The sequence below is a fragment of the Lutra lutra genome, chromosome 13, assembly GCF_902655055.1.
Source record: "Lutra lutra chromosome 13, mLutLut1.2, whole genome shotgun sequence".
Classification (NCBI taxonomy): domain Eukaryota; kingdom Metazoa; phylum Chordata; class Mammalia; order Carnivora; family Mustelidae; genus Lutra; species Lutra lutra.
Window position 1 is genome coordinate 45,836,917 of NC_062290.1, and position 26,759 is coordinate 45,863,675.

The 26,759-nt window shown below is 41.0% G+C and overlaps 1 protein-coding gene across 2 annotated transcripts in view; it reads right to left on the reverse strand.

The window, feature by feature from the left end:
• Positions 1-26,759, reverse strand: part of SLC24A2 (solute carrier family 24 member 2) — a 248,857-nt gene that overhangs the window by 93,040 nt on the left and 129,058 nt on the right. For both annotated transcript variants that reach the window (XM_047700922.1, XM_047700921.1), the window contains exons 3-4: positions 5,335-5,373; positions 2,684-2,792 (exon numbers count right to left, since the gene is read on the reverse strand). In XM_047700922.1, the coding sequence (XP_047556878.1) occupies positions 2,684-2,792; positions 5,335-5,373 (148 nt within the window). The remainder of the gene's footprint in view (positions 1-2,683; positions 2,793-5,334; positions 5,374-26,759) is intronic.

Here is a 26,759-nt window from a genome sequence, read left to right on the forward strand (position 1 = left end):
TTTTTCAAAATAATGAAATAGAATAATTCCAAACCTGTAGCTGATCGTACTTACGATCTGCTATGGAGAATGTGTTAAATACTCTCTGTATATTCACTCCTTTAATCCTTATGACAACCTTATGAAGTAGGCATCCTGATTTCACAGAGGAGGAAACTAAAGTACAGAGAGCTTAGGTAACTTGTCCAAGTTCACACAGCTAGTAAATGCAGAGCTGAGATCTAGACCCAGTGAGGTGGGGTCTGGAGTCCATCCTCTTAATTACTTCCTAATGTGGCCTGGCAAAAAATAAATGTACTCAGTTGCCTACTCGTAATCACATTGGGGCAGATACAATGGTTCTTTTCTTCTCTCATACGGCCCTTCAGGGTGATGGAGTGGAAAAGATGACAGCCCAAAACAACCAAGATATAATTTGTGGGGCTTTACAGGGCCTTGAAATTCTGTGACTATCAGGTCAAAGCCTGACGCGGGCCACGCCGCTTAATCTTTCTTTTAAGCAGCTACTCTGTGCTGGGTACTCTGCTAGAGTTTAGGGGAAACTAGTGAATAAAACAGAGTTCTCTAGAAACTTACTGCACCCTCAAGGAGAGAGGCAATAAACAAATAATCACACAAAATAGAATGAGAGCAAGAAGGACAAAGGGGACTCTGAGAGATGAGGATTGGGGCCCTGATTTATACTGGGTGGTTGGGAAGTGTCTTGTAGACAGCCTCCTGAAATATGGGCAGGGGAAGAGGAAGAAGGTGGGAGAACGAAAAGGATTCTGGGTGAGGGTAACAGCTCATGCAAAGACCCTGAGGCAGGAAAGAAGTACCTGTCTGAAGACAGAAAGGCCTCTGTGGCTAAGGCAAAGTGAATCAAACTGAATGTGGAGAAAGAGGCAGATCATATGCACCATGAGAAGTATTCCTCAATTCTACCAAGAGCCACGGGAAAGCCACTGCAGTAGGAGTGACACAATTTGATTGACTTTTTAAGAGGACTACCTGGGGAGCCGTGTGAAAAACATGCAGAGGAGGAGGCAAGGAGGCAGTGGGAAACCAGTTAGGAAGGCCCCATGGGAATGCAGGCAAGTGACGAGGCTGGCTCAGAATCGACAGCTGGCACAGAGAGGAGATTTGTTTGAGATCTACTTGGGTGGTATGATATTTTATGCAATTAGTATATACCGTTGGCTATGAGAAGTAATTATGGAGCATTAAGTTCACAGGTGTGAAAATGCTTTGGCAACCGTAAAGCATTAGACCAAGGTAACTCTTCCTACAGATGAGGAACCAAGTACTAGAGAGACTCTAAGTTGCCTGAAGTCACACAGCTGCTTAGTGGCTGGGAGGAAGTTGGCCTGCCATCCCTTTACTCTGTTCTCTGGCTGCTGGTGTTGGTGGGGCGACCCAGGGGAATGGAAAGAAGGCTAGTGACCAGGTGTGGTTCCCTCATCTAGTGGGCCTCTAAGTAAAGAGTAATGATATAGGCTAAAGACTACCTCTAGTAAACAGGACTCAGGGTCCACGAGGCAGGCCTCCTTGGAGAATATCATGTTAGCTGTACAACTCTCTGGGGTATAAAATGGAGATGTTTCATAATCAAAATGCTGTGCAGTGAGAGGTGACCCCATGATCCTCACCTACTATTCTGGGTGAGAGTTGAGTATTTAGTGAGGGAAGATAGGACCTGGGGAGCCACTCTTGAGGTCTCCAAATGTTCTTTCCTTCATCTGACTCTCCTGATGACCCATACCCTTGAAATTATTCAGCGAAACTTTATACTGGGCAAGAGCTCTGATATATGTGACACGATTTGACAATCTCATCCCACGTGTCCCAGGCCATGCTCTTCCAACAATCCCTGTTGGCCCCCATGTAACGTCAGGCCCAGGTCCAGAGATGAAGGGAGAACACACTAGCTTACACTTGCTCCCCTGGCTGGCAGCTTCACTCTGATATTTTTTGGACACATAAGATATCTACCTACTGGAAAGTTAAAATTTTAGGACAGCTTTGCAAGTTAAGAAAAAGGACGAATCTGCCTTTGTTGTGAATCAGTAAAACTTACAGAGCATAATACTGGATTCCTTGTGATGTTTTATAGGATTTCCCTAGGAGGTGAACCAGGCCTTTTGAGACTGATGTTAACATTCAATAAGCAGTTACCTTCGAGAAGTCTCCTCAGATGCACCCACCACCCTCCAACTGCCAAAGAATCAGGACAATATCAACGTTCTACAGTGAACATCATTCCCCAGATTATTCATGGTCCTAAGTCATAGAGTTCTCTTATTTCTTTTTGAAAGATGCACAATTTAATTTCCAAATACAACGTCATTTTAGAACTTGGGAGGGATGATGAAAGAGAGCTGTCACTCCAGCTGGGAGGGAGAAAAACCTTTTTGTCTTCTCTGCCTCCTCACAAACTCTATGCTGGGAGCATCAAAAGACAGAATCAGTACCCAGACCTTAGGTCCCACTCCTGGTACAACACTCTCCAATTGTGAACTGAGCTGCTGCAGATAAAGCAGGCCAAGGGCCCAGGGCTTCCTCTGGCAGATGCTCCCCGCGAGGACAGTGGCAGGCTTGTACGATGGGAGCGTAAACATGTTTTCTGAAAAGAAGCCTTTTTACATCCTCTTCCACTCCTCCCCCACCTCCCACAAGAGCTCCCCAACTCATGCCTGACATTTACCTTCAGCCAGTGGGTCAAGGGTGTGAATCATGAGCTGGAAAATGCTATTCCTCATGAGACTGTTGTGGAGGGAGGCAGAACTTCCACCTCGTTGGAGACGGGGCTTAGCCTGAGCAGAGAAACCAGAGAAAAGTGCTGTTAGCTCTCCAAGACTATAGGTGAGTGTTTTATAGACAAGACCTCACTTAGTCTGGTAGTCACTGATTTCTGTCATATGACGACACACTATTGTACGAAAGACGCTCAAAGTACATTTCAAATCTTGCCAAGGAATGGCTTTTTCATATCCTAAATGAATTCATTGTTACCATTTTATTTTTTTTTGCGTTTACTAAATGTACTAGTGTACAATGTACAACGTTTTACCTTCACTAGTTTATCTCAGTCTCAAAATGAGCCCTCTGAACTAGATACAGTCATTATTCCCTTTAGAGAGGGGAGGACACTGTCTCAGAGAAGTGAAACGAGATAAAAAATGGAGGATAGAGAAATGGATCTCAGGTTTGCTTCCCTCAAAATCTGTTATCTGAACTGGTGGATGGTCTCTAAAATGTTTAGATTGGCTGCCCTATCTATAAAAGTTTTCAGTATGAATATATGTATCTATGTCTGTCTTTATATCTACTACCCAAATGTAAACATATCTGTGAAAAAACATTTGCAAAAGGAGAAATTATGAAGAATAATAGAGAACGTAAATAATAGAGGTGCTAATATTTTCTCCCTGCTCCTCAAAAGAAGAGTTTGCTTATCTCCTGCGGTACCCCATCTCTACCTTGGAGACCACAGTCCTAATTCATGAAGCCCTATAGTCTCTATGAAAAGAGATCTAAAGGGAAAGAAACTCCTATTAAGAATCCACTGAAAAACCTCCTGACTTCCAAGCTAGAGGGAGGGGGGCTCCTTTTGCATAAACTATTGGTGTGACTCTGGCCAAGGAGATGAAACTGACAGGGAAGAGAGAAAGAAAGAACTTCTAGAGTAAGGATACTAACAAACTCTTTTTATGGCATTTTCAGAAAGCAAATAAGCTACAAAAAAGACATCCTAAACCCTCAGGATTTGATGGATTTTTATCCTGACTGGGAAATGCTTTCTCCCCCTTCGGATGATTTTGTGCAGTCGAGGTTTACAGACAGCCAGATTTAAGAGGGAGCGAGATAAGGTAATGCGAAGGAATTAATTGCTTATTGAGCTTTTGATCCAAAATCTCAACATGAAATTTTTCTGGGGCCAGGTAAAAATAAAACACGATTTCCCATGAAGTCTCCCAACTATCTACTTATGGGGCTTCCCAATATATGCCATCACAGTCAAGACCCACAAGGGGGCTTCCCAAGCAGGGTCCCCCAAGAGACTTCACAATCGAATATATTTGGCAAGTGCTACATCCTAAACCAACCCACCTTTAGCATTTTATGATACACATTAGACCACTGAGTGTAACACTAAAGAAATCTGGTTAACTTGGTTAACTTGGACAGTGCCCTGAGGTCTCTTATTTTTTGAATACTTATTAACAACTGTGGTCCACATATTTGGGGACAAAGCTGAAAAGCCATGGTAATTTGAAGTATAGGTAAAATGTCAGTGTGAGATACATGGAAACATCTGAATTTCTTAGTGTAATTTTATTATCATTGATATGCCTTCGGAAATACTCCCAACTCTGATGGAAGAAGAATTAGAGGAGATTGTGAACCCAATCATGAGTTCCCCAAAGCAAGAGATTCAGTTTGTATCCCTAGCCCAGTACCAGATCTGGCATATCTGATGGGCTCTCAGTGAATGTCCTGAGTCTTTTCTCTGAGCACTACAGGAGGATGGATGGGGTCATAGGTATCTTTATTACCAGCCTTTGCAGTCTTAAAAATCTGTAACATTTTTTAATGTGTTGTAATATTTGATCCAGATGATTAAGGTTCAAAATATCTTAGGGGCAAGGCTAAAAGATTTGACTCCAGTTGAAATGTAACCACTGTCTGCTGGCTGAATGCAAAAACTCTGAAGGTCATTTCTTCGTCATCTTGCACATTACAGAATGTGATGTATTAATTGAATAGGAACTGGAAAATGTGTTTGTTGTTAATAATTTGCCATAATCACTGTTACTATGCTCATTCTAGGAAACTGGAAGAACTTCGTTGTGGAGAACTTCACTGGCAAATGATTACATCTATTTGGGTATTCTTTAGCGTATTATGTATTTATTAAATATATAGGTCTCATGCAACATTTCTTTTGATGGAACCAAAAGAAATTTCCAACCAAAAAGTAAGGGCATGCAGATATATAAAAAATAGATATCAAGCATTAGATCCCACACTGTCCCCAAATATCAGCTCAACATCCCATGGGATGCAATCTGGATATATTTCATTCTTTTAACTCACATAAAAGTTTATGCCAAATGAAAGAGAGAACTCAAACTTTTTGAAATCTAGTCCCAGAAATAATTTGAATATCAGTGAATATCAGAATACAGTTAACACCAGTAGGACTGCGTATGCATATATACCAGTAGATTAAGCCGTTTAAGTATCCCAAGGGGGAAGATGGTTTGTTGAGCCCATGAGCCCTCCTCCTCCCACCCCTGTCCCACACGCTCCACAGGCACATGAACAGGTGTAGACAAAGCCACTGCTTCCTACCGGTAGAGCCTGCTCATCCTTGTCCCTGGCCGTAGATGACTGCAGAAGAGAAAAAGGCAAAAACAAAAGACAAAGAAATATATAAACAACAAGTCCCATGTCGGTTTTACATTTAATAACAAGCATCAGTATAAGGAAAGATTGGGTACTTCCTGCTTTTGCACAGGAAGGATCCAACACAGGGGGCCAGTGGTATAGACTACTAGCCAATATATAACAGTTTGTTTAGGCCCATGGTCCATTCTCCTGAACTCTCAAAGTTGAGGCCATCCCCAATGCCCAGCAATGGAGGGCAGTTCAATCCATTATGGCCCATCCATGCGATGGAATCCCATGCAGTCATTAAAGTTACTGAGGTAGGTACATACGTATAGACCTGTAAAAATATCTAAGATATACTGCTCAAGTAGAAAAAAAGTAAAATCTTACTTATCATGTCATTTGATGGAGGAAAATAAATGAACAATGCTTTAGTATATGTAAAGGAAAAAAATGCTGCAAGAATCATACAGAACTATTATTAGTGGTTATTGCTGGGGATTGGAATTACAAGGAAGTATTGCTTTCCAAGTATTTTGGAGGGAATCCACATTCACCTTCCCATGTATGGTGAATAAAATAAAGCCTGAAGAAGTCAAGCCACTGAATTAAAGACTAAGACCATCACACACAGAATTCTGATAACACACGTTTTCTGCCTCTACCACCTCAATGTTTCCATTCTGAAAATGGAAATATTTGTCAAGTAGAGAAAGGTTGACTAAAACACCAGGGTGCCTGAGGGCCTGGTCATCTGTTAGGAGAGAACACAACTCCAACAAAGGGACACAGGGGTTCTACCAACATGATCCAACCGGCTGGCTTTGCCTTGTCAGTTTAATACGCACCCTCCTTCGGCAGAAACAGGACACCACCCCGCCATCTTTCTAACAATGTGTAGGTGCTTTGTGACCTTCCTCATGCTCAGACCACACCATCTTTGTCACTACACCCCAACTACAGGTGCATACAGCAAGAACAAACTGCAACCCTGCTCCTGGGCTAGCCTCTGGTCCTCCCCATTAGCGTCTTTGGTGATCAAGTCTTCAGGAATAATCAGTCCCATACAGAGATGAGTACACAGTGTGGACCTGTTTTAGAACCTTCATGAACCCTAGGCTCTCTTTCTCAGTCTTACCACATGTCTTTATATAAGAATGTTAAGATGCTTCCCTATCCCACCTAAAATATACATTTCCATGTACAAAAATGGAAAAGATTCTTATAATCCTTTTATGAATTTGTATTTCAAATTATTGGCTACATGCAATTTGTTTAATTATGACTGGCATGCTTGAGATCCTGGAATGTGAGAAATTGAATCCATAATTTGTTTTCACATATAATGTAACTTTTAAGAAGACTAAATTTCATACTTAATGAAGTCGATATTAAATATTTGTAGACATTCAATTAAACATTTAATAATCCTGTGGGTACCTTTTTTAGATTTTCGAGTCAATATCAACATATATTTTTTTCTTCTGGTTCCAAACATTTTTATGGGTCCTCAAAGACCCTGTAAGTCTCAGACCCAGACAGAAGCATCCTGCACTGGTGGTAATTTTTTTTTTTTTTTTTTTTTTTTTAGAGAGGGAGACAGGTGAGGGGAGGGGCAGAGGGAGAGAGAGACTCCCAAGCAGGCTCCACACCCAGTGTATAGCCTGACACGGGGCTGAATCTCACCACTCTGAGATCGTGACCTGAGCAGAGATCAAGAGTCAGATGCTGAACCGACTGAACCACCCAGATGCCCCTCCACTGGCGGTAATTTCTGAGCACAGCCCTTTGGCGTTCTAAATTCACCATTCCCCTGATTTGGGGGTCTCTCTCAGAGACTTCCCTAAAAACATGAATAAGAAAATATCGCTGATTCCCTAGTTCCCAGGAACGTGCTTGGAGACTGAAGTGGACCTGAAATTGTTCTTTGATTTCCCTTTTTTGCTCTGAAGGCACTGTATGATCCCACTTTTCTCTGGCAGGTCCTTTCATTTTCCCTTCTTCTACATCAGACAGCTCAACAAATGGCCCCACATTTTACAGAACAATCCCCCAGGGGAGTTATCTGGTGCAGCAAGCTCGGCCTTTGGACACACAATGAGATGAACTGTCAGAGCACGCCTTTTCAGTTAGCAAATTTACACCTTGTGGCTAAATGGGAGACAAATAATTATGAGCTGGGATGGATAGCACAGGAAAAGGATGAAAAGGAAAGAGCCTGGGTGGTCTTTATGAGAGCAAAACTGTAACCAGCTGCGAGTTTGGATTTAAAAAAAATATATATTTAAAGAAAATATTTGAGGAGGGAAAAATATATCAAACCTGTCCCGTGGTCTGCCAGGGAGAAAAAAAGATCTGCCCTATTGACTTCCTTTTTCTCTCATGAGCAAGCTGGATCCTAAGACACAAAAAGTGGAGAGAAAAGTCCTTGTACATGGATTCTACAAAGAAAAAAGTGAGTGCAGAGCAACGTCTGAAATGCTTTACACAATCTCCCACTGTTTAATGTCAGCAGAAGTTGACATCATTAGTTCTCTTTCAAGTGTAACTTGCAGACACGAATACATATCAGGCTACAACATGTATGTTTTGTTACATACATAAATGGCAACTGAGGCCATTAAGACCCCTCCATTTTCCTTTTATCTAGCCCTGCTGTAAAAGAAGCGAGAAGCGTGCTGTATGATGATAATTGCTCATTTTGGGGGGCTCACCCGCTTCTACTGCTAATTCCTCATGCTTAGTGGACTCAGCCTTGCTTAGTCCTTAACGGCCCTGGGGTGAAGCCACTTCACAGTCCTAGGGACACGATGCTGACTAGGTCAGAAATTCAACTTCAAAGGGGTTTTAATTACACTGAAAGTAACTAGTAAAGAAAAAAAGAAAAGATCCAGATGTGTATAGCGGATGCTGATAAGACTAGTATTTCTAACCACTAAATTATTTAGCTAACTATCTGGGTTTGGGGTTGGCCTTAATATTGTGAATTTATTTCAGGGCCACTGAACAGGTGGCAAGGTCATTTTCACCCACTGTATATAAAGAAGACAACTTCTTCAAAAGAAGTCTAGGGGTGCCTGGGTGGCTCAGTTGCTAAGCATCTGCCTTCGGCTCAGGTCAGGATCCCAGGGTCCTGGGATCGAGATCCGCATCCTGCTCCCTGCTCGCCGGGAAGCTGCTGTTCCCTCTCCCTCTCCCGGATTGTGTTTCCTCTCTCGCTGTCTCTGTCAAATAAATAAATAAAATCTTTCAAAAAAAAAAAAAAAAAGAAGAAGTCTAATGGGACTCTGAGGATTAATCTTGGCATTCTTCTTATACATTTTGTGTTTAAATGCCCTTGATTTTAAACCCACCAAAATATCACATTTGGGCTGTACTAATTTGAAAGCCCAGTTCCTGGTGGTCAGTGGAAAGGTTGTGCCAGCTAAAATTTGTTAAGTCAATTGGGAACATACATGGAAATACTTGAGGAGTATTTAAAAGATTTCATAGGGGCGCCTGGGTGGCTCAGTGGGTTAAGCCGCTGCCTTCGGCTCAGGTCATGATCCCAGGTCCTGGGTTCGAGCCCCACATCGGGCTTTCTGCTCAGCAGGGAGCCTGCTTCCTCCTCTCTCTCTGCCTGCCTCTCTGCCTACTTGTGATTTCTCTCTGTCAAATAAATAAATAAAATCTTTAAAAAAAAAAAAAAAAGATTTCATAAAATGCATCCCCAAGGGTCCCAGGATGGGGCTCTGGTGTATCAACACAGACTCTCCTCTTCATTCATGAAAGCATGACATCTATAGGGCAGGATATAAGGAATACATCTTTTACTTAATAGAAAATATTCTGTAATTCAACCCTTTATTTAACTTAAACTGGCCTCCCCTCTAATCACTGCAAGTATTTGGGAAATTGAGCAACTGGAATGATGCCATTAGTATCTGTTGTTCTCCCTGGTAGAAACCCTAGTTCTATATGGGAATTTTGCTACCTATTTCCCAGGTGTTTTGAAAGCACCCCACCCCCATTAAAAAACACACAGCCCATTTAGAAGGCATTTTCAATACTATCAACCATTCATAAACCCTTACACTGTTTTTCTTCCTTTAACCTCCGAAACCACCAGTGGAGTAATGACTTCTGTGACCACGAAGTGTGTGATCTGACCTTACACAGAAATTTACCTCATATACAGGCCCCTGCTTCAACCTCAGACACAACCTCAGACACATATCAGGCAAATACAACACAGTGTGGCCTTATGGTGACCACACAGTCCTTTTTTCACTCTGACCAGTAACTGCCCACCGGCAAATCACATCATCAAATGTGTCCCTGGGAAGACGTCATAATCCAGAAGATAACTGGACAGTGGCACGGCATCAGAGATAAGCAATTACTCACAACAGTCAAGGAACATCCATCAACTTCTACCACTTACATAATCTCTCACTAGATCTGTGAAATGCACCAGAATTTATTGTGCTGAGGACCCAGAAGCACAGTACAAAGTCTATAAAAACAAATTTAAAAGTATCCTTATTTTGTCATAAATGTGACCTAAAACATACATGCTAGTGATTAGAAATGTTAATCTAATACTTAACTGACACTGTTATGATGTCTTGAAATTTAGAAAGGTTGGGTGGAGGAGAAGAATGGATTTTTGTTTAAGAAGTTAACAAGGAAGTATGAAATGATGTCTCCTTTTTCTTTCAATGCACTTAGCTGTAACAAATAATAACTTTCAAAACATCTCTCCTGGAAAAAGGTGAATAAATCTCAAAGTCCATGGGAAGATTAGAAGGTGCAAAAGCCTCAAACCTGGAAATCTAAAAGGAAAGAAATCTTACCACTTAATCAGATGTGAAATCATCACTGTTTCCCTCTCTTTTTGGTCTTAGAAGACTCCCTAAGACATTGAGGGGGGAAGGATTAAACAAATTCCTAAAGAAAGAAATACTAAGAGATGTAAGTTCAACCCTTGCTTGCTGGGTAATTATCCCAGTGTCTCTGCCCATTAAGAAAGTGAGAATCTCGGGGCGCCTGGGTGGCTCAGCGGGTTAAGCCGCTGCCTTCGGCTCAGGTCATGATCTCAGGGTCCTGGAATCGAGCCCCGCATCGGGCTCTCTGCTCAGCAGAGAACCTGCTTCCTCCTCTCTCTCTGCCTGCCTCTCTGCCTGCTTGTGATCTCTCTCTGTCAAATAAATAAATAAAAAAAATCTAAAAAAAAAAAAAAAAAAGAAAGTGAGAATCTCAAAGATTAATGAAGGATGGAGGTGGCAGCCCAGGATGCAGGAACACCCACTTCACAACTCTGCTTTAAAGAAACACACTAGGGGGGACCCGGGTGGCTCAGTTGGTTAAGTGGCTGCCTTTGGCTCAGGTCATGATCCCAGGGTTCTAGGATCAAGTTCCCCATCAGGCTCTCTGCTCAGCGGGGAGACTGCATCTCCCTCTCCCTCTGCCTGCTGCTCTGCCTACTTGTGCTCTCTCTCCCTAGATATCAGATAAATAAATAAAATCTTAAAAAAAAATAAAGAAATTCACTGAAAAAAATAAAAAATAAAGAAACACATTTAGAATGGAAATAAAGGGTAGAAATTAAGTGAAAGGGAAGCTCTGGAGGTTGGAAAACTCAGAGAAGGCAGAACTCACGTCTGAGGCAAAAGGACATCTTCCCCACCCCAGGAACCCTGCAAGTTTCTGCTCAACACTTTCACTTATCAAGATGTCGCCTGTGAGAAGAAAAAGGGAAATATCTGGATCAGAAAGGCTATAGGCTTAGGATGAATTCAACTTCTGCTAGAGCTCATTAGGTAACATGATGAACTAGGATTCTCAGAATCCAGGAAGCCAGGCTTTGCAGAGATGATCTGTGAACATGTCCAGTATGAGCACTGCTTACATTTGCTGAATCATGGTTTGGATAGAGTGAAATAAGGTCCCAGTTAAAACCTGAAGAAAGCTCACCCCATGAGAGGGCAGCTGCTCAAAACAGATGGGATGGGACATCTGTTGTGAACTACTCTAAAATTTTTAAGAAATACAATTGGGAATTCCCAGTAAGGCCATGGGGACAGGGTAACTTCAAGATGCAGAATTGCACTGTAACTGACCAGCTGAAATCTTCATAATTGCATATTATCAGTGTCTCCAAAGTTTATTGATCATGTACCATTATCAAAAAATTCTGAGCAAGTATCATATACACAATGTGGATGTCTATCATCTATCTTCTAAATGTACTTTTTTAAAAAAAGATTATTTGAGAGAGCGCGCTCACATGGGTGCGTGTGAATGGGGGTTGGGCAGAGTGTGAGAATCTTTAAGCAGACTCCCTGCTGAGCTCAGGGGCTGGATCTCAAGACCCATGAGATCATGACCTGGGCTGAAACCAAGAGTTGGACACAACCAACTGAACCACCCAGGGACCCCTAGCATCTATCCTTTATCTATCTGTCTGTCCATCCATCAACCATCCATCCATCCATCCATCCATCCATTCAACCATCCATCCATCATCTATCTTGTTTATGTGGTGCTGTCAATCATTAAATAAACATAGACTAATTTCTTTTCTCTCTTTTTAAAAAGTTTTATTTATTTATTTTTGAGAGAGAGAGAGACAGCGAGAGCGAGTGAGTTGGAGAGGGTGAGAAGGAGAGAGAGAATCCAAGCAGAGTCTGCTCCTAGTGTGGAGCCCCACCCGGGGCTCGATCCCACGACCCTGAGATCATGACCTAAGTGGAAACCAAGAGTTGGACGCTTAACCAACTGCGCCACCCAAGCGCCCCTCTTCTCTCTCTTTTTAAGAAAATAATACTTTTTATGTTGGTACACAAAAAACAGTAATTCTCATTTTATAAATGGACAGAGAGAAGCGGGAGATTCCTTAGTCTGTTTCTGTACTCAGGATACTAAGCTCCTGTTAATTCATGTAATTTAGGAATTAACAACCCAACTATCACTGTCATCTCTCAACTCCCCGCAACCTCAAAATCCAGATGTTGTTAATATACTTTGTTGTATTGCTTGAGCAATCCTCACAATTGCTAATGAGCCATTTTGATATGCCAATCAAACACAATCTGCTGGTGGTATTCTGGCTGTAGTCACACAAATTTCCTTTGACTAGCAAAGAATCCCAAGTACACTCACATATGAAGTCTGGATTGCCTTGCTTCTTTGAAGGAAAAGTGTCTAAGAGGACATGAGTTTTAAAGAAAATGCCCACAAATGCTGGTGCTGGACAAACCACAGTGATTTGCTGCAAATCAAACAGATTCTAGTCATAATGGATAATATCTATTGAAAGTTCAATATGTGCTAGGTGCTTTATATATGAATATCTCATTGAACCCTGAAAACAGGTATTATAACCGCTCCTGCCACCTTTAATACGTAAAGACCTTGAGGCTGATGGAAGTTGGATAATTTGTTCAAGGCCACATAGGCTAGTCAGTGGCCAAGTTGGGATATGAATTTAGGCAGCTGGGCTCCAGAGCCTAAGAGTCAGAGAAACGAGAAAGTGGAATTTTCCTAGCAGTGGCCCGTGGGAAGGAGGCTGGAGGCACTAGACTCCTATTACAATAAAAAGTTTACATACATTAAAAGCTATTCATGAGCTCTGACTTCCAATGGAGTCCAGAAAATGGTATTGCTAAGTGAGTGATATGAACGAAAAATGGCAGATTTTATTTGTGTTTGTTTGGTACAAAAATTTGATGCCTGGGAATACAACAAGAATAGAGGTTATTGGGGCACCTGGGTGGCTCAGTGTGTTAAGCCTCTGCCTTTGGCTCAGGTTATGATCTCAGGGTCTTGGGATCGAGCCCCGTATCGGGCTCTCTGCTCAACAGGGAGCCTGCTTTTCCCTCTCCCTGCCTCTCTGCCTACTTGTGACCTCTGCCTGCCTGCCAAATAAATAAAATCTTAAAAAGAGAGAGAGAGAGAATAGAGGTTATTTTATTATTTTTTTTGTTTTGTTTTGTTTTTTTTTTAAAGATTTTATTTATTCATTTGACAGAGAGAAATCACAAGCAGGCAGAGAGGCAGGTAGAGAGAGAGGAGGAAGCAGGCTCCCTGCTGAGCAGAGAGCCCGATGCGGGGCTCGATCCCAGGACCCTGAGATCATGACCTGAGCCGAAGGCAGCGGCTTAACCCACTGAGCCACCCAGGCGCCCCAATAGAGGTTATTTTTTTCTGTCTCTCCAGCATTATTATTTAGACTCATTTACAATTGTCATGAATTTTCATCATTGGCTCTATCTCTTGAAGGTCATGGAGGCACTTTTATGACCTTCACAAAGGCATAGGTTCAAGTAATTCTGCAAATTAGATCACCCATATATCAGGTTGACTTGTATGAAGGAGTTTATAGCTCAGCAGTAGGTGGGAAAAGTGGGGCCCTCTTGTGGTCTCATCTATCACCGTGAATGTACCATACCAGTCTATATTTAGTTGGCTTGGAAACACGGTGTCCCTAGTCTTCAATTTATTGATGTCACTTGAAGGACTACTGCTGTTTGTTTCAAGGAAGGAACAGTTCAAAAAAATTAAATAATCACTCTCAGTGTCTGAAGCATCAATGAGCAACTCTGAATAGGAAATTTTGAATTGAAAAATTCAGCCATTTAATAATACTTATTTGGCGATATTTACTAGACACTTACTGTATACCAGGCATTTTTCTAGGTTCTAGGGATATATGTGTGACCAAAACTAAAAAATCTCTGTCCTTGTGGAGCTCATATCCCAGGATATATTATTATTGTGAAATTAAGTAGACAGAAAGGACTGTAGTTAGATCACTTAACATCAAGTGTTATATTTAAGTGAAAAAGAGAGATGAAACTGAGGTCTGCCATTAAAGGAAGACAGTGCTCTATTTTTGCTGGTGAAATAGTAATGGACTTTAAAGTGTTATATTTAAGTAAGTGTTATATACTTAGGTGAATTAACTGTGGCCTAACCATAACTTTTGTAAGCAACTTTATGATTAATTTATTAATCACATATTAAACATCTACTCTGATTTGAAGAGAAGCTGGCAAAGGCTATGAAGAATTCAAAGAACATGATTCTGACTATAGAATTATAAACCCACCATAGAGAAAAGGGCACTAAATATTTGAAGTACATTTTGAAAGTAATAAAATGGGAAGTGTGATTAAGTTTTGGCATATTATTGGCAACAAGCTTTGTAAAAGAACTTTCACATTTTTAAGACTAAAGAAAAGGAACTCTGAACTCCAAGAACAAAAGACTATAATTTGAATGTAACTTTATGATTTTGGTATATTTAACTTTTCACTTTCATGATCTCCTAGACACAATGTAACCTCATTAATATAACATTGATTCTCCACTACATTTTTAACTTGTGATCCAAGAAATTTCACTTTCACCAGACCAGCACCTGGTTCCTACAATTTCCACGTGCACAGAAAAGGAGAGATGCCAGATTTGCTGACCTTGGTTTTGGAATTCCCAGGAAGCAAATGTGTATTGGGTAAATCCAACTTAAATTATTAAAAATACAAATGAAATGTAATTAAACTTTGGGTAAAAAAATAAAGGATACAAATATGAAGTATATATGATTTCCTGTTGAAAATGTACTGATATTGAGAATTGGTTCCATTTCTTGACCTGCTCTCCTGTTTCAAGAGAGCCCAGGAGGAAAGTAAGATCATTCACGTAATGGAGATGGGAGAGCAATGGCATTCATTTGGGACACTGCTTGGCTATATCCATATTCCATTCACACTCACTATATCTCCCTATTTGCTCCCTAGTTTATTCTTCTATATCACTTGTCTCATTTCTCTCTTTCCCATTACTGAGCATCCTTCTGAGGGCTGAGGCCATTTCCCCCCATTTTATACTATTTCATAGTACCTAGCACAGTGGTGCTAGATGCATGTTTAAAAATAAATAAGTGAAATTAGATATACTGTTTAATGAGTCCATATGCTCAAATATAATAAAGTTGGAAGACAAATGGCTTCTTCTCAGCCCAACACGGAACAGTGCCACTATTTTCTTATCATTTGATACTGCTAATGACCCCACTGTTTCTTCTCATTCACCTTCCATGTACCTGAGATGTATGCACTGACCAGGCTTCTATTTCCTCATTCTCATGGAAAGGTAACAATATAAAACTTCTCTTCTTTGAATTCCTATTTTAAAGTTGGCATTGTCCACTTATTCCTGATTGTCAGTGTTTGCCATTTTGTTTGCTTGGCTGGGATTGTCACCCTCTTGAACATGGATATCTTCATAATATTGAACATTGATATCTTGATTGACAGTTACAAAGAGGTGGGTCTAGAGCTTTGCAAGGGAGGAGGATGCTTAACTAGGCAGGAAATTCATTCTGCGAGGGAAAAGAGTTGAGGACCACGGATCCAGTGTTGGGGCTAAGATCAGGGTCAGCAGAAACTGTTTTGACTAACAGAGAATGACATCAGCTAACAATTCATCAGCTAACATGTGCCTCGTCACTACTGCATGGGTCCTTTAACCTGAGACAACCAGTCTTCCTTCTGGTAGTCCAATCCAGGTGGACCAGTGCTACTAATAGCAAAGCAGAGTGCGGTAGTAGTGATCTCTTTTAGATTTTATTTATTTGCCAGAGAAAGAGGGAGAGAGCACAAGCAGGGAGAGTGGAACACAGAGGGAGAAGCAGGCTTCCTGCTGAGCAAGGAGCCCGATATAGGACTCAATCCCGGGACCCTGGGATCATGACCTGAGCCGAAGGCAGAGCCACCCAGGCGTCCCAGTAGTGATCTCTTTTAGCTGGTGGAGGCACTGAATGGAACAAGGCCAGGCAGTAAGTGGAGGACATGGCATTAAGGTCCACTGGGCATGGACCATGAGACACCTGAATACCCTGGAAAAGCACAGTGCATGGTGAGGACTAGGAGTCCAACCAATGGGCTTGACATGAAGATGGTTAAATTCTCTAATTGTCCCCCTAAGACTGATGCAATCGAGGGAAGTGAGAGTCACATGGGAGTTCAAATTTATCCTCAGTATCTTCTCGGCTCACTTATCTTTCCTATCCAGAAGGCAGTCCTGGCAAGTTGACATTTTAGCTCTTTTATTTGTGTCCTATCCTGGATATGACCAAGTTATTCCCTTTTTCCCCATTTGCCACATATCTTCCTTCACGGTATCTTCAAAATCCCTCATTCAGAGTCCAACACGTACTTAATGAGCACCTTATTTATACATGCTGAACTGTTCTAGGCATGGGGATACAACAGGGACCCAAGCAGCCCAAATCCTTGCTCTCGTGGACCTTATACTCTAGTTTAAATCTCTCTCTTCAGACATAGTCTTCCAATTAAGTAGCAACAGCAGAGTTCATATATAAAGCTCTGCTGACTTTAGCTGAGCACTAATCATGCCTGAGATACTGTGCTAAATGCTCACCCTTGTCACAACTCTCGGTGGTAGGAACAAATAGGAAACACTAAAAAAAAAACAAAAACCTTTCCACTTTGAAATAATTATAGATTAACAGATAATGACAGATTAACACAACTGATTATAGTTGCCAAAAAAAACCCAAAACCAAAAAACAAACATGTGCAGGGAGGTCCTATGCACCCTTAACTACTCTCCCCCACAACCCTGAGATAACATCTCACATTAACTATAGTTCAATATCACAGCCAAGAAGCCAACAATTGTACAATCTATAGATTTCATTCACCAGTTACATGTGCATTTCCTTGTGATTGTGTATGGTATGCGTGTCTCTGACCCAATTTAATCACATTTGTAGCTTCATGTAACCACTGATGCATTAGGATAACTTAACTGTATCATTACCACAAGCTGGCCTTGTGCTACCTCTTTACATCTCTACCCACCCCCTTTCCTTATCCTTAACTGCTGACCTGGTATTCATTTAAGTTATTTCGTGATTGTTACATAAGTGGGATCAGGCAGTAATGTATCTTTTTGAGACTGGCTTTTCCCACTGGGTACAATGTCCTTGAAGTTCAACCATGCTGTTGCCTGTATCAATAGTTTGTTGAGTCGTATTCTATGATATGGACGTACCGTACTCTCCTATTGAAGGACCTTTGGATAGTTTCCAGTTTGGGTCCATTATGAATAAAAACTATGAACACTGAAGTATAAATTTCTGCATAACAAGGAGTTTCATTTCTCTGGGATACATGCCCAAGGATACAATTTCTGGGTCATAAGACCGTTTTTTAGTTTTAGAAAAAAACTGCCAAACTATTTTCCCGAGTGGCTAGACCATTTTATAGTCCCACCGACAATGTACGAATGATCCAGCTCTTTTGCTTGCATTGCCAGCATTTGGTACTGTCATTATTTATTTTAGCCATTCTAACAGGCACAATATCTCGTTGGGATTTTAATGTGCATTTCTCTAACAGCTTATGATGTTGAACATTTTTCGTGTACTTACTTGCCTGGGCCCAAGGCATCACTCTTTGCATTCTCTAAATAGAAATAAAACACCCTCTGAATTCACCTTCCAGGCAGAATGCAAGGAGATTTATTCAGTAAATGGAGGCCACCTAATCTTCATAAAACTATTTAGGAAAATAGAGAGCTTTAATCATTAACTTTTCTTCGAACAAAAAGTACATGATTTTTAAAGTACTTTCAAACATCATGCATCCTCCTCATCACAAGAAAACAAAGTATGAACAGAAAAAGAGAGATGAAACTGAGGTCTGCCATTAAAGGAAGACAGTGCTCTATTTTTGCTGGTGAAATAGTAATGGACTAATGACATTGGAAGGTTCAGGCCTTCAAATAAAATTTCTGGTTCCAGAGAGTGGCTGTGGTCTCCTAGGGCATATCTTATCTGTTATCTGTCAATAGCATAGCGGAAATTGTGTACTATTGAAAACAGATGTAGCCTTGCAGTAACAGAAATGGAAAAGATATGCTCTGGGCATCCTAACAGCATTACAGTCAAATGGAGCCAGGAGATATGGATACTATGGTTAGTACCATCTTCTTGGCCAAATAGCACTACTTTCAGTGCTGGAACTAAAAATCTGTTGCAGAATTAGGGGACAATGACATGAGGACTGTCTTGTAGGAGCGGCTTTCTTTGTGACCACTGCAGGCTCTGAAGCTTTGATTTTAACCACTGGGAACTTCTCAAAATTGTTCTATGCCAGTCATTTTGTAGCAGGTCCTACTATATGAGCTTATGGCCTGGAGAGCATCTTAAATGCCCATAATAATAATATAATGCTGTATGAAGTGTGATATATCATTACTGGAAGTTTATTATTTACTAAATTATAGTAGAAACATTGGACATCTTAGGGCCGGATTCTAAACCACAATGAAAAATATGCTGGACATAAGGGAAAATAAGGCTCATCAACTGATGGAAGAAAATTCACTCTGAAAGTGGAAGACTGCTTATATTAACATTTTCTCAAAATAATGTATTTATTAGCTATATTTTTATAATAAAAAATTCCAAACAAAACAAAAGCTTTTAAGAAAAATACAATGAACAGCCATATTCCCAGCACTTAGATTCAGTAATTATTAACACTTTCCGTATTTGCTTTATCAATAGATGTCTATACTTTTTTCCTGAATCCTTTTAAAACCAGCTGAAGATGTCATGCAATCTTCACCCCTACACATTTCACATGCGATCTTCTGAGGATATGGATGTTGTCCTCTATAATCACACCATACATTTTGTACGCATGTCATAGGTGACATTGCATTAACAGGATAACAATACTCAGAGTGCCCTTTTGACAACATGATCCAATATGTTTCTACTTATACTTTTATCCCCAAAGTCAGTTAAGCATACGTAAAACAAAGTATCCTGCTTATAAATCAGTCAGAGAGAAATACCTTATGATTTCACTCATATGTGGAATTTAAGAAACAAAACAAGTGAGCAAAGTCAAAAAGAGAGAGAGACACATACACACATCTAAAACAGATTCTTAACTATGGAGAACAAACTGATGGTGACCAGAGGGGAGGTGGGTGGGGAGTGGGCTGAAACAGGTGATGGGGGTTAAGGAGGAGACTTGCCCCAGTGAATGCTGGGAGATTTCTGGAAGTGTTGATTCACTGTGTTGCACACCTAAGACATATAGCACAGTCTATTAAAGATATGGGAATTAAGATAAAAACTTAATTTAAAAATATCTATTTTATTTGCTAAGACTTCCTCCCTTCTCTACTTTTCTCACCATGAGAACAGGTTACCAATCATATGATTCATTTAAAATAAAAAATGTTGCTCCAGACACCAGTACTCATTTCCTGCCTGCTGTTGGGGATTAGCTTCTTGATGAACAATGCTAAGCATACAGATCTCTATAAATGTCAACACTAGTTAACGCTAGAATTGGGGATCTCAAGTCTGGATTTAAAGGTGGAAGGTGGGAAATTTCTGAAAATGTAAAATTTTGTGTATGTATAAATTTTCAGGGGTAGCTGGAAGAGCACCCATAACTTCCATGAGATTCTTGAAAGTGCGATCCTAAGAAGGTTAAGAACCACTGATTTAGTGCCTTCAAAATGCTTATGCTTTGGAAGCTGGGAGATATAATTACAAAGGGCATAAACTATCAACTGCTAACTGACAGAAGGGAGGGATTCCAAAAAGACTTATCTATTCCATCCAGTTGACAGCCTGGTGCCCCTGAGCTGGGTTCTGGCAGAGAGCTGGAGCAGAAGGCAGCACGAAGCATATTACACACTCTGTCAAGTTCCCAATTAGTTCAAAGTCTAGGAAAATGGTCTGAATGTTACTGCAGATGGCCTAACTCTCTTCAGTGGGCAGAGGCTCAGGCAGAGCGCCAGAGGTCCGCTCTGGGGATGAGGCACCCATCTTGTCCAGACTGTCTTTGTTCCAAACATCGCCCATCTGTAGGCTTGGGCAGCCTGTGGGGCAGTTCACAACCATGACTGAGCTCACCTTGAAGAAACCCAGAAGGGGGAGCAGGAAAACCCCAAATAAACAAGTGAGAAAAAGGAAGAGAGTCTCCAGATACCTGGATGTTTAAAAATTGGTACACTTTCTTGCACATGCCAAAGGGAATAAAACCAGGGTATGACTGGGGAGTACCAGGTGCTCTGTTGGGTGTTTTCACATGGTCGTCTCATAGTATTAGCAGAATTTACCATCTTTCATAGCTGGAAGGAGGTGATGCTCAAAGAAACGAAGCAATTGGGTGGGGTAAGGACAGCTAGTTACTCAGTGAGCTGGGGTTAGAACCTGCATCTGTCGAATGCCATTTTCCATCACATTTTGTTGTTTTATAAATATTCACTCACTGGGGGAGGACAGGGGTGGAATACACAATGAAAAAGAACGACAGACAAAAGTCAGCACATACCGTGGGGTCATCTGCTTACTGTGCTTTATTTTGAGCTAGCTTCTGTTGAAAAATGCATGGTGAGAGACAAATCAATAGCACTTAGTATTTGAACCATTTGATTTAAATGTATTATCTCATTTAATATTATAGTTCCATAGACATTACCGGTCCCATTTTATTGCTGAGAAAGAAGCCTGGAGAGGCTGAGTAAAGAGCCTAAGTCATGGATGTAGGACTTGATAAAGTCAGGGTTCATGTCCAAGACTAGCTAAGAGACTGGTTCTCTGTAGGCTTGAGGTTATGGACCAGGTGGGATCAGGGTATGTATTAACACCTGGGAGGGCACAGACTTGCAGACCACCAGAGAGCATGTAGTTGCATGAGAAACGGTCACCTTTCCCCCCCCCAAATGAATCCTTGTTTTATCCAGTAAACACATTCTTGAGAAACTTTGTAGAAAACCAAGTTTTAGTAAATTGAATTTCTCTTTACAGCCAATGGATATTTATTAGGCAGATGATTCTAATACTTCCTGTTTACCCACATTGGAGATCCACCGATAAGCATTTAAACATCTTAGGATAACTAAAGGAATCTCTATTCTGTTTATTCTTTGATAATGGAATAATTATTTCCCAATTAGTTAGATTTTGACATTTGTATTCTAACATTAAGTATCAAGAACAACAGTGATTAGGAAAATAAGTAATGGGAAACCTCACTAAAATGGAAAGTGGGCAGGGGGAGCTCTCATGCTCTACCACTTGTAGTCCATTGCAGACCCAATAGGAAGAGATGAACTTGACCTTACATGGACTTGACCTTGCACATGGATACCACTCTACTATTCCAGCTGGAGGGAGGGACACTTTCCTGCCCTCCCCCACTCACCTTCACCCCCCAAGAGCTCAGCCAGTGAAAGCCACCATACTTTGAACTCCCCATTTACTCCAATGGACTTTTAGTTTATAATACCCCTTTTTCTCTTCAATAAAGTGTACCTCTCCTTTGTTCCTCAGACTTGGCTACTACTGTTTTGCTGCAGTTTGTTCATCCCAGATTGCAATTCTCATTTATTCCTGAATAAACCCATCTTATGCTGGCAAAATAACTGGTAGTTTTTATTTTTATGGTTAACACAGGATATGATTCAAGAGGATAAAGCCATGGAATGACACTACAGAATAAAGAAAGTGTTTTAAATGGCTCTAGCTCTGCCAGTGACTAGTTCTGTGGCCTCCAGCTAGTTCCTAGAGGGCTGGAAACCTCAGTTCCTATACTGTAACATGTAAATGACAGCAATCTCAGAGGGCTGTTTAATTACCAAATTAAATAAGAAGATACGTGTAAAATTCCTGGATAGCTACTGGTGCTCAATAGAGGTGAAGAGAAAAATCACAAGAATCTATCATCAGAACAATTAGATATATCTAAACTCAGAAGATCACAGGCAGGTTGGAATTCCTGTCTCTGAACAAATACTGAATCTCTTAGGAGCTTTGGTCAGGAACTGCAACTTCATATGACCATGGAGAACTGGGCAAGGCAGTCATTGTCATCCCAGCCAGAGGAGAATGGAATCTGCCGCAGTTTTCCCATTTTCTCATCAAACAATCACCATTTTGCATTTGCAAGTGATTCTACCAACACAAAGATTCCTTCCACAGCTCTTCATCTACCTTCTCCCATAATAACCTTGTTAAAAAAATCATAAGGTAAAACCACTATACTCTAGGGAAACGAGTGGGTTTTTCCCATTTTATTGATTGTGGTAGTTTGCAAAATGGTTATAATTATTCTCTTTCCAGGTGCCTTTACAACAGTGACTTTGTGGTGCCCCTCCCCTCCATCAGGAAGTGGAGTTTATTTCCCTTCCCCTTGATCTGGGCTAGTTTTGTGGCTTGCTTTGGCCAATCGAATGTGGTAGAAGTGACAGTGTGCCGGTTTCCAGCCTAGATCTCCAGGGACAGTGTGTGTGTCTAGATGTTCCTTTGGAATTCTGCCCAGCCACCATGGAACAAGCCTAGGCTAGCCTGCTAGCCGTCCCTACTAGATGTCATGCCAGCCATCACCCAGATGACAGAAATTACATCTGAGCAGTGAGGCAAGTACTTTAGGGATGTATATGTACGTGGGACACACTCAGGTGTTTTTCTCACTGATGATCTTGTTTGGGCATGTGGGTCACACTTGCAATTTCTGGATAACCAGTCTCCTGTGGTAATGATGACAGCATTTTGCATTAGTGGATTCTCAGATCTCAAATAGGGTAACTGGGACAGACACATCTCCTATAATGTTAGCACTAGACTGATAGCCACGAACTTCTAGGTCCTGCTAAATCCACTTATCCACAGTTTCTTTCAGGGGTAGCAACTCAGTCCTCACAACATAAGGCATCAAGATGAGGGAAGAGGGCGGAGAGGCTGAGAGAAATATTTCCTGTTAACTTGGAAAATCTACCAATATTTTTTAAGCAAATAAATACACACTCTTAAAAATTTGTTAATGGATTTCTAAGATTCTTCATGCTTCAGTGTAATAATGGGAGTTCATGAGGTAAATGAAGAACTTAAAGCTGCCTGAAGAAATTGAAGTTACTGGTTGATAACCTGGTAAATAAGGAAAACCTTTTCTCCGGGCTGGAGAAGTCACAAAAAATTATGATCACAACATATTTAAGCAGTCAAAAAGCATTAAGTCTTATGCAACTTTAATCTGCCTGGAATGTTTCCATGAAAGCATCATCAGTTGTATCTAAAAATGGCTCTCCTGCTGTTATTAATCCATGTGCCTCACTGAGCGCTCACTGTGTAAGTAAGATCAGATCCATTTGGAAAATAAGAAGTTGAATCTTCACCCTTTTTTAGATGGTAACGTTGGGGGCCTTTCTGTATTACTGGGCAAAACAGCTTCAGATGTCTTGGGCTTATTTTAGGTTGCTTACACACTTTGAAAAACTTAAACTAATATTTCTGTTTTTGACCATGAAAGCAATACGTGTTCCCTGGAAAGCACAGGTCTTGACATGGGGTTTGCAGAACCAGGACAAGGGTGGGGGGGAATGTCTCACTTGCCTCATGCACAAAAATTTCAGGGAGCACCAAAAAACTCAGTAATACAATTGATATAAATGCAATATTTCAAAAATCAAAATGAATGCTAAAATTTCATGACTAACAAAAGATCAAGATTTTAAAGCCCGGCTTTGACTCTGCATCTGTCTAAACCTTTCTTACCTACCTTATCTGAATCCTGGCCCTGGTTCCAATTATAAATTGGAACTCCAATAAAACTCCAGTTATAAAAACAAGCATCTGAAATCCAATGGTATTTGTCTTTCTCTGACTTATTTCACTTAGCATAATACACTCCAGTTCCATCCATGTTGTTATAAATGGCAAGACTTCATTCATTTTTTTATGTCAGAGTAATACTCGTAAGTGGAATTTAAGAAAGAAGAGATGAACAAAGGGGAAAGAAAAGAAAGAGAAGCAAACCATAAAACAGATTCTTAACTATAAGGAACACGCAGAGGGTTGGTGGAGGAGAGAGTGGTGGGAGAAGGGATGGGTTAAATGGGGGAAGGGGGTTAAGGAGGGCACTTGTCATGAGCACTGGGTATTGTATGTAAGTGACGAAACACTAAATCCTACTCCTGAAACTATATTTCACTGTGTGTTAACTAACTGGAATTTAAATAAAACTTGAAACAAACAAAGAACAACAACAAGGACCAACCAGTAACTGTGGGCTGTAGTTTTGCCAACCTGATTTTAAAAAACACCGCACTAAAATATTATTTATCTTGATCACCAAGATTTGGGGTACCCCACCCCCCCTTTAATTTTGGGCCTTGCTCACCTTGCCCTAGTTCCAGTGCTGGGAGTTTGGATTTTGTTCTAAGTGCAAATGGCAAGCCAATGAAGGTGTTCAAGTAAGTGACTGATGGAATTTAAGATTTAGAAAGATGGCTTTGGTTGCTGTAAGGGATTGGAGGGAGGTTGAGTGTGGAGAGTAGGAGATTAGTTAGGAGGCTGATGTCCCAGTCCAGTGATTCTACTCTTGTCCAAGTCACCAAACCACTCTGATGTGAAAACGGTGGCCCCCTCCTGTCCTCACAGCTCATGGGCCTTGTCACCCCGTGTATAACTTCTGTCCTTCTCTCACCGAGGCTTTCCTTCTACTTTACGGGCTCTGCCCTCTTCTGCTCTCAATCCCTTGGCCTTCCACACTATCAACAGACCCCTCTAGTCCTTACCTCGTCCCCTCCAAACATGCATATCTACCTCCCACTTAGCCACTTCCATTCATCAGCCATGTGATGTCTGTTATGACCACTAGACCGAGTTCACTTTCATAGATATTAATGCCTCTCTCACTGTACTGTTGAAATCAGTCCAATCATACACTTAGATGTTATAAAACATCTCGATATTTCTTTGGTTTATTTTAGGTTGTTGAAGCATTTTTTTTAACACTTAAAATAACGTGTACGTGTTTGGACTATGAAAGCAACACATGCTTACTAGAAATTTTTATTTCCACTCCCCAACCTATTACTCTTACATCTACCTTTCCATAGTTGATGGCACTACCATCTCCCCAACTGTTCCAGACCCCCCAATTTAGAAATCTTTCTTTTCTCTTCCTCTGTTGTCCTATGTTCAATCTGCTAGCAAATACCATGAATTCTATTGCTAAAATGTATCCCCATTTTTCTTTTAATAAAATCATCACCAACCTCAGTAGGTCTAGTAAGGACATAGTTCCCAGATAGTTAGGGTAGGGTCTGCCCCAAATGGTAGAAGCTGAGGTGATAAGGGGTAAGAAGGTGCAAAGAGGATGACTGAATTCCCAGGACAGGCTGTAGAGAGGTAGACGGGACTGGCTTTTGGAAGGTGGAAGACACGGGCTGGAGAGAACTGGTTCCTCGTGTGCCTGGGTCTCTTCCAGCAAAACAGAGGCTAGAAGGTGTCCCCACTTTAGGCCTACCACACACATCCTCTCATATCCTGGGCCAGGTCCACATATCTGGATGTGGGACCAGAGGGAGGAATATTCCAGCAGCTGGTTGGTCTTGGAGGGATTAGAGTGATTTTAATGAAAATATGTCTAGTCATCATCTGGGAGACTGCTCAAGCAGACAAGGTTGGCAACAATGCCCAGCCAGAGCCCTGCTTGAATGGCTCAGAATCCATGGCGTGGCATAGGGGTGACACCAGGTGGCAGTGTACCGAAACCATAGGGTCACTTTCCAGGCTCGGAATATCCTCCTCTGGGAGCCAAGATTGCTAAGGTAGAGGCCACTTAATGAGCAGCTATGCCTACGTGTCCTGCTCGCATAGACTGAACGATGCTTGCTTGCTTTGCAGCGGGTTGATTTGGCTCTGATGATTGCTTATACGGGGCTGTGACTTCTCATGTTTTGTGATTGCAAGATCCTGCTTCTAGAGATGGTATCAATTTTTTTTTCACTGATCTGAATGAGTTCATCAATCAGCTACCCACTTAGAAAAATCAGTGAATCTGATTTAGAAACTACTGATTTTAAACGCTCTTTGCATATCCAGTGTAAGCTGTCTGACCGTATTAAGATGAAGAATTTTTATCTTAATGTTAAATATTGAAAAAATCATGAGTACCTGCTTTACTTATACCTGCATTTTTCTAAACTCAGCGGTTTCTATAGTCTGGAAGTCTTAGGTTTATTGACTCTTTCCTGCTGAAATGTCTATTTGCAGAGATCAAAGGACCCATTATTCAGGCCAAATGTTACATTTTTCGCTAATATTATTTCTATGAAATATTTCTAGCTTTGGTTTTGACATGTTTCTGGTACTCCACACTTTGCTACTGATATTAAGTTTGAATGATGGGGGCAAATAACCCTAAAATGGTAGCCAATTGAACATAGATCCTTTGGGTATGTTTCTCTGTATGTGGAGTGTTTGCTACTAAAGGACCAGCAAGGAGTCTAGTGAGGATATGCTCCAGAGAACGGGTGAGAGGGCCTTGTTGCCACAGAAG